The 9,247-nt window shown below is 30.0% G+C and overlaps 1 protein-coding gene across 4 annotated transcripts in view; it reads right to left on the bottom strand.

The window, feature by feature from the left end:
• The window catches only part of LOC111627823 (carbonic anhydrase 1-like), a 6,599-nt gene extending 2,770 nt beyond the window's left edge, over window positions 1–3,829 (bottom strand). The window contains exons 1-4 of one of the 4 annotated variants that reach the window (XM_023371469.1): window positions 3,112–3,183; window positions 2,892–3,011; window positions 970–1,167; window positions 782–900 (exon numbers count right to left, since the gene is read on the bottom strand). In XM_023371469.1, the coding sequence (XP_023227237.1) occupies window positions 782–900; window positions 970–1,167; window positions 2,892–2,991 (417 nt within the window). In that variant the 5' untranslated portion in view covers window positions 2,992–3,011; window positions 3,112–3,183. Of the gene's footprint in view, window positions 1–781; window positions 901–969; window positions 1,168–2,887; window positions 3,013–3,111; window positions 3,184–3,422; window positions 3,552–3,693 lie in introns of those variants that run through there. The other 3 variants (XM_023371470.1, XM_023371471.1, XM_023371472.1) reach the window with 3 other exon arrangements.
• Window positions 3,830–9,247: the final 5,418 nt, after the last annotated feature.

Raw genomic sequence — 9,247 nt, 5'->3', positions numbered from 1 at the left:
AGGCTATACAGCATTTTGATTTTGAAGAAATAAAATAATTATAAAAATAATTTGAACACTACTATAAAAGAATTAACTGATATAACTGGTTTATATAATTAAATCTGATATTACTGTTATTTGGAACAATAAAATAATTTCTTTGATTACCCAACATTTACAATTATATACAGTATGTACTGTACATTAAGAAAAATCCATATTATATGCTATTTCATTATGAAGTGGAACAGAAATCAAATGAAATTGACATTAAGTCAGCATATTGTAAATGTTTTCATCTATTTAAAATGCTATTTTATTTTTGATTATTAATAGTCAGCAATTTTAAATTTTGTATAATAAAGTTTGCATTACAGTTTTGACAATTGATAATGTCAAAATTGTAATGTTAGTTTTATTAACTGCCATCAACATCTTTTGTAATACAAAACTTATTATACACAGAATAGGAAATATATCCTGATTAGGAAATCATCAATGTAAAATGTACTTTGAAACTTCAGATGATTGAAAGTGGAAAATATGGTTCTAGTGGTGTTAACATCTGTGGTTATGTGGTTAAAAGTTACCGGTTGTTTTTCAAAAATGGATCATCAAAATTGTGAGTCAGTGAGGGACAAGAAGGTCCAAAATTCATTCCCCAGTTAATATAAACCAATAAACATTGATGATTTCCTATTTGATATGTAATAATTTTGATATTACAAAGGATGTTGATGGCTGTTAATCAAACTAACAAACAACCAGACAGCAAATTCAAGAAAATTGTAATGCTTACTTCTGCAGCCATTTGATAACCATTGATAGTATGTTCTGATCCTCGCTCGTTACTTTTTCCCCAATGACAATGTATCTGATCCAAAATATATCTATTAACAGCTGGACCGCCTTCAAAATCTAAAAAATGCAAAACCAATATGATCGTTATAATATATCTTGGTGTATCATTTCTATCACAAATCTCACAGTTTTTGGTGCTGACGTATTCAACTGTCCATCCGTGGCCACTGTTGACTACCGTTTTAGAATATTTTTTATGGTAGCTCCATCTGATCTGGTTTTGGAAGAGCGATGCATCTGGTATGGCTAAGGATGGAACTATGTCCACTGGAGACTGTTTATTGCCAGATGCATTTGGATGTGTTTTGTACCAGTGATTAGGACCTAAAATAATGGTGTTAAAAATAAGTAATTAATTCAATAATGTTGGTTTATTAGTAAAATTTGAAGCGTTTTTTTAAGAAAAAATATAGTTATAAAGGATGGTTTGTATCAGCAACAACTTCATGAAGTTGTTGCTGATACAAACCATCCTTTATAAAGCATTGTTTTATGGATACATAGTAAGAAGCATATCATATGATAGAAAGAACTAATTTAATTATATAATATTAAATGATAAATATATCTCTTATTTATCATTATTAGTAATTCACATTTATTGATTATTTTCTAACAATTTATTTACATAATAGTAAACAATTACAAATTGTAAACATGGCATTCATCACAATTTTTATATAAATTTTTAATTCTGTACTATACAATTTATTTATATTGAAAGTGATACATGTACTAGGCAACCATTAGACAATATTTTTTTATATTGCTTCTATTAGAAAATAACCAGAATATTGACCGTTTCTATTCAAATCTATATACAAATGTTATAAATGAATTCTTCCAGAAGATCCATTCTTCTTATTAGTTATTAATCTTTTATACACAGGGAGTTGACAGTCTTTATATCGGTGGGAATGTCACTGATGTTAAACTCCACATACACGTGCAGTTTAATGGCACTAGAAATTATTTTGAACTTTATGAAAATGAAATATTTTTCTACTTAAAAAATCGGTAGAAAACCTTTCAACTAATAATTTTCAAATTTGTCTACACTTGAATTAATTCTAACAAATGGATAAAAGTCAATATACTGAAGGAATATTGACAGATGTGATGTATCATCGGTCCACTTCAGATCAATAAACATTAAATATTTTCGTAGCAAATATAACTTTTTAAATGTAAAGTTTTTATAAATGTAGTGTAATTAAACTTAAATGACGTCAGATTCCAGCCACAAAATAATGATTTTTCTGCAATTCCAAATAATAAAAATAAGTAATTTATTAATGAATTATCATCTTTTATTACTCATAAACTTATTTTATAGTTTAGTTTTAGATGATGATCTTATTGTTTCAAATAAAATATTTTTACTTTTCTAAGAATAAAACATAAAATAATAGTATATATAATTACATAACCGAAGATTGATCATCATAAGACCCTAGAGAGTAAGTAGCTCCTATAAAATATGTATTAAAAATTAATTATCTACTTTAAATGTTTAAAATACGACGTTTCGATGATGTAGCATTTTACTTTAAACAATTAATACAAATTCGAAGAAATTCTATATTACTGCTACGTAACTGAATATGTTGGTTTTTGTAGCATTTACATAGTTTTCTGCTTGGGGCCTTTCTGTTTCTACCCTAAATAGAAATACAGTAATTATGCATTAAATAAAATATTAAGCGCCAACTAATTTCCGACATTTTTAAGTCCATCATATGTTAATTCCCTATTGCATTTAGATGTGTCCATACTTATTCATAAAAATATTATGACTCATTTCATATTAATGGAGTATAAAAATGTATCTGTGTTAATAAATACCCATAAAATCTACCGGTTTACGTGTCAAAGCTAAAATTGTTTACTAGTTTTATATGCCAACAGCAAAACTAGAAAACTTCATACCAGATTAATTTTTAATACATTCTTATAAATAAAAGATCAGAATAATTGTTGATCAATTCATCTTTGCATGCAAATTGTAGAATTAATACTACAAGAATACTAAGCAACGCGTTACTTGCGGACATCGCCTGGTTCCTCGTATTTCCAATTTGTAAGAAGTTTCTGGTAACGAGTTAAAAACTTCCTGTTTGCAACTACTTTTTTAATTGCTGATCCCATTGAAAAGTTGCTATTACGATCTGATTTTAATGAAAATTTAAGAAGTAAATATAATATTTTTTTCGTCAAAAATATAATTGTAGGTAGACGTTTTCGAATATTTCACTAAATAAATCTTACCATTAATTAACAAACCCAAAACGCTGTTTGAACTTTAAAACTACGAACCAGAAATCGAAAAAATGTTTTAAATTCATTAGAATGATTTTAAATAATTGCATAAAATTTCTTTGTAATTTTTTCAATGCTTTATAATATTAATTTTGAATTATATATTTAGTGACAAATAAATAGATTAATATATACACAATTTAATTTCAATATTATGCATAGTAAATAGTTACGCTATTTTTACTATCACGATTTATTTTCATTAGGTTACTACTATAATAACAAATCTCTACGTAAATCTTACGTAATAAAAGACTTACCTATCGAATTATGTAAGGGGGCGCTTTTTTTTATGTTTTGCCGGACGGTTCTCATGATTGCTCACAACGTAAATTGTGGTCTAAACCTTCGCTACACTTAAATTGATTTAAAATAAAATTTAGCTGCGACTGATGATGAAACTAATTTTTTTATACTTTCAATTACTATTTCTGTTTTCAAACCAAACACGTAAATAACATAGCAACGGTATTAACTGTCAATAAATTGCGCTTGGCCGGCATCGCGTGGTAACCGGATTGGCAAACTTACCGTTATTTACACCGTAACCCCATTGGGTTATCATGGGTTGGACAACGTTTCTGTTCTGGAGTACGGCCAGACATGTTCCCATCGTGTTCCTCTTTAATTCATTTTCTCTTTCTATTATCTCACCTCTGATCTTTCCCGAATAACTAACATCTTTGGTCGAGCATGCGCTTTAAACACTTTCACCCTTCTTCCGGTAAACTTTAATGACGTAATTGTTGGGGTTGCTGATCACTTCTAATCAACAGGTTGTTATGGCAACCGATCTAAAGAACGGCATCGAGTATCAGTACGAATCCCGACTGTGATTGCATGCATTTAATGCGATCGATACCGCTTGTGGTTGCTTTAATTTTTAAATTTGCGGTTCGATTCGTATATCGGAAACAGGATGAACATCGTACCTTTTATGGTCTAACGAATGGCTTTACGTCATTCCGGTTCCGGTTAGTTTTATTCCTATTTTATAGGTAACTTTGCATGGTGGCTTTTTAAGTTTCGAAAATTTTCTGTCGTTTTCTTTTCTTTTATATTTAGTCCACGTTTCGTCTGCTTAAAAAATTTGTTTATTAAGAATATTGTCCAAAACATGTGTTATTATTTGCATTAATTGTGACATTATTTATAGGTCTATATACAGTAAAACCTGTATAAATCGGAATCGCACGGTACCGGATACTTTTTCCGTTTTGAACAGGCTACACTATACACATATTATAAGTAGCCTATATAGAATCTTAATTTCAATAGAGTTTATGACTTTTCTCCTGATTTTAGTAAATATTTATAGCTTATTTTTTACAATTACGTATATTGTTTATGGAATAAATTAGCTCTGCAATATATTTGGCTGTTTGTTTGTTTTCTCTAAATGCAATGTTAACTTGAATTACTGCATAATTTAAACGATTTTTACTATTTTATTCTGTTAACTGCGTTATTATGACATATAATAATAAAAAACATTATAAACATTTCAATCCACAATTGATCAATTATAGAATAAGCCTATAAATAATCTTAATTCTAGTCTTGCCAAGTTCAATGATCCTTTGCAAAATGAATATTATATTACTCAAATCATAATGTATGAAATCGAAATAAAGATCCCCTTTTCCACGATCTAACAGGTTCTTGGAAATCCGTCGCTAAACGAGCCGTCGTAAATCGAACCCTACTCTTCCGTAGATTTAGCTGTTGTAAACTCGGTATCGTAGTCAGTATCGTAGACACAGTGTGATGAATTGAAGTTCTATTCCTAGAAATAAACTTTGAACTATGTAATATTTTATCGACATAGCGCCAAGAAAAAAAACATACCATATTTAAAATACTTGGCACATATGGCATATTGTATTAGGCTGAAAACGCTTGTGTTTTGTTTAATAAACATTTCTCAGCAACAGAAGGTGGTATCGATAGTTCATTTTGTAAAACAAGAGTTAATAAAGTGAGTCGTCGTAAGACATGGGGTACTACAAATAGAACATTGGCATTTTTAAGTCCATTTGATGATATTTACGGGATCATGTTTGATGGGATAAAGCAAGCAACACGAATGCAATCTGCCTCCAGGAGGACTTTTTTGTGAGAAACAGGCGTAAAAGAAAGCCCAGAAAACTCCGCCAGCCCTCCAGTGAAAACTCGAATGTTTTATCCACTTGGCAACTATTGAGCCATTTACTGGTTCATAAGTTTTATTGTTCATTATGTAAAACAAGTTAGTTTATTTTGGGATTCGTATAAATATTGTAAGGCTCCGCACTTCAATAGACTTTATATTACAACAGTTTTTGGTTTATATATGTGAAAAAATTGATATGTTTACAACAAATTCTAAATAATTCTTCTTAAAAATGAAATGGGTGACTTTAAATTAACTTTAAATATTTTGATATCATTATTAATTAAGCAATTGATTTGGTTTATCGCGTTGTATGAACTTGTTTATTATTTTATTAAGATCCTCGGAACGTCACGTTAAGCATTATTATTATTGGAAATGATGGAACGTAATGGTATATCGTGTGTATTGAAAGTATAATTTTCGAGATTTGTAGTTATAAATTTATATTATTATTGGACTTCATAAATAAGCGAACTTGAATACTATTTCAAATCTAATTATGGTTTTCGTAATATAAATGTCCTTACCAATCTATAAAAGTGAGATAAATATTAATTAAACATTTATAATGTTTACAAAAATTTAAACATTAAAATCTTTTTAAGGATCTTCGTGACCCTTAAAAATTCTATAAACCTAGTTTAAAGGCTTAATTTATTAAAGAAAAAACACTGTAAAGCTTAAATATATTTAAAAAATCGTCATAATATCGATTTTTAGTAATTTATTGGTATTTTTTCTTGATATTTATTACCATATAAACTGTGTAACCTTGTGCTTTTAATTATTTGTAGTTAGTAGTAGTTTTTTTTAGAAAAAAGTTTTATAGATCCTTCAGAATGAAATATGAAAATCGATGAAAAATTTCTGTAATGTGAGTCTTACACACGCAATTCTTTACTATTCTATTGTTACTATTCATTTTTATATTCAAATATAATTTTATAAAACTGGTCCATCATTAACAAAATTATTTTATATAAACAATTTTCTTTCACATTAAATCTAGACACATATATGTATATAAAAAATGTTTACAAAAGTTATTTGAAAATTAATAATTCCAAAAATTAACATTAAAGTATTCATACCCCATTATTGAAAATTCTGATTAAGTTAATTAAGAGGTTTCAGCGAAATTTTTATAATTTTTCACTTTTATTCTCTAAAATATGCTCTTAAATAAATATACATTATTTGCTTGTAATATATAAATTTACATTATGCTTTGTTCTATCGTTTTTATTAATTGTTAGCATAATGAAAACGCGTGTTTCTGAAATCCATTCTGGAAACATTTGAAATAAGGCGTTTTATTTTAAATATAAAATTCAAAATTTATGTAAACAAGTTATTAAACGCTTTCTCTCAATTCGACCCGTTTCCTTTGTAAAATACGCAACTACTTTGCGTGACGAAATCGATAACAATAAAGTTGTCACTATCTGAATTCAAATAACACGCTTTTTTATATACTGTATTTGATAAGTTAGCGCATAATGATGTATAGTAACCGAGGTAACTTTGTGACGTTACACTAGAATTTTGAATATGGCGGGTTTATATCCATTCCGAAATTTATTTGCGGGTTCGATACCGATAGCCTGTACAGTGATGTTACCTGTGCTGTTATTTGTTATCTTGGACGCTAAAGCTGTACAGTACAAGACGCGTACTGTATTTTTCTCTAGTTGCGTTTCTTTGTGATAAGTTAACGAAGAAATCCAATTACACATTCAAATTATTCTTGCTTGTAATTGTCAATAAATACAACAAATTTTGATTAATTGGTTTAGCTGGTTTAAGTTACAGAAGTAAATTTCGTAGAGTTGAGAGGTTTCTTTGTGAGAGTGTACGAATCTGATGAAAGCGTTGGGAGTAAAGTCGCAGAATTTTGAGATGCAGACAGCAAACTAAAACATCCCGTATAAACGGAGATTTAACCTAGAAGATTAAAGATGGTAATTGTGTAGTTGTAATTTTTGAATAGAAGTGAAAAAAATGGTAATTAGCGTGTAAATGCAATGTAGTCTGTTGGAAAATATTAGCAGTGGCCCAAAGAAAAATATGAGATCGGGTCAAAGAAATCCACCTCTTCAAAGAGGAAAATGGAGGATTTTTGTTATTACAGAAATAGCTGACTTTCTGTGTTGATTATTTCATTTTATTGCTCTCATCTTGAAAAATGGTTTTATTTATTTGTTTATTTTATATATACAACAGAAAGTGTCACTAGGACAAATGATCTCTCTCAAATTACAAACAAAAACAATTTTAATAAAGACCCTTAAAAGCAATAATAAAAAATACACATATAAAAAACAAATGCACGGAAAATAACTAATAACGAGCAATTATTTATTGTGACATGGTCACAATGACGGACTGCAATTTTTAATTTTTTAAATATATGTTCTCCGCCTCAAATTAGTACTGTAGTGGCTTGCCCTGTATAGCATACTTTCCCTTTAACAATAGCTTGTCATCTATCTCAGTGTTCCACAACCGGTGTGCCATCATAAGGTGAAAGGTATGACGTGAACTTTTACATATTCTATTAATTTCAAGTTTTATTTATATATTTTTATCACAGTCATTGTCTTTCTTATGCTTGTATTTCATTCACTGGTGAAATAAAATGATGTTAAAGCAATAAACACATATGTCATCCCACTACTCACTTATTCTTTAGGACTTATACATTGGACTCACACAGATCTCGAGCAACTCCAAATGAAAACAAGAACAACACTTACTAAGCATAAACAACATCATCCAAAATCTGTCATAGAAAGATTAACCCTTCCACGTAAAGATGGAGGACGTGGCCTGATCGACATAGTTAACCTCCACTACAAACAAATACAGACATTGCGAGAGTTTTTCTACAAAAAACAAGAAACGTCACAGTTACATAAAGCAGTAACTCTAGCAAACTCAAATAATACACCATTAAATTTACAATCACAACGTATGGACACGACACAACTTATAAATAGCATAGACACCGTTAAGCAATCATGGGTACGAAAGGCACTCCATGGCAGACATTCCTATGGCCTGGCCCAGGATTTTGTTGACAAAATTGCGTCAAACAGCTGGTTAGATCGGGGATGCCTCTTTGGGGAGACGAAAGGATTCATGATTGCCATAAAGGATCAGGTCATAAATACTAAAATCTACAGAAAACACATACTCAAAGATACAACACTCACAAATGACACATGCAGAAAATGTCACATCATGCCAGAAATTATACAACACATCACTTCTGGATGCAAGCTAGACAGATAATTTACATAGATATAATTAAGTAGCAAATACATCAAGAGCTTGCAAAGAAACAAATTATTAGACATCCACAAACCATACTACAAATACTTTCAACAGACAGTATTGAAAAACAACACGCACAAAATTTACTACAACAGCCATATCTATCTATCTATCCAGTGGCATCCTCTCTACAGAGGGTTGCATTTGATGAACTATTCCTCTCCATGTTTTTCTATTCCAGGCTTCTCTTAAATCCTTTCCAGTCCAGTCTTTGATGTTATCTCTCCAAGTCTTTCGGGGTCTTCCTCTAGATCTTGTCCCCTCCACCAGTCCCTCAATGACCGTTTTTAGTAGTTGTCCTCCTGATCCTCTAGCCAAATGTCCAGCATATCGTACCTTTCTTTGTTGGATATTTATAAGCAACCTTCTCCTCAAGCCCAGCCTGTCCAAAACTTCCTCATTTGTTATTTTCTCCGTCCAACTTATTCTTTGCATCTTTCTCAAGCACCACATTTCAAATGAGTTAATTCTTTCCATCATTTCATGCGTAAGAGTCCATGCCTCACATCCGTATGTTAGTACACTCCAGATCATTGTCCTTAGGATTTTTATTTTCAGTTTTATGTTAAGGCCTCTGTTTGTTAATATATGATA

Source organism: Centruroides sculpturatus, unplaced genomic scaffold, assembly GCF_000671375.1.
Source record: "Centruroides sculpturatus isolate CEXI.00-Female unplaced genomic scaffold, Cexi_2.0 scaffold377, whole genome shotgun sequence".
Lineage (NCBI taxonomy): Eukaryota > Metazoa > Arthropoda > Arachnida > Scorpiones > Buthidae > Centruroides > Centruroides sculpturatus.
The sequence above is the reverse complement of the archived record's forward strand: the minus strand, read 5'-3'. Positions and strand labels throughout refer to the sequence as shown.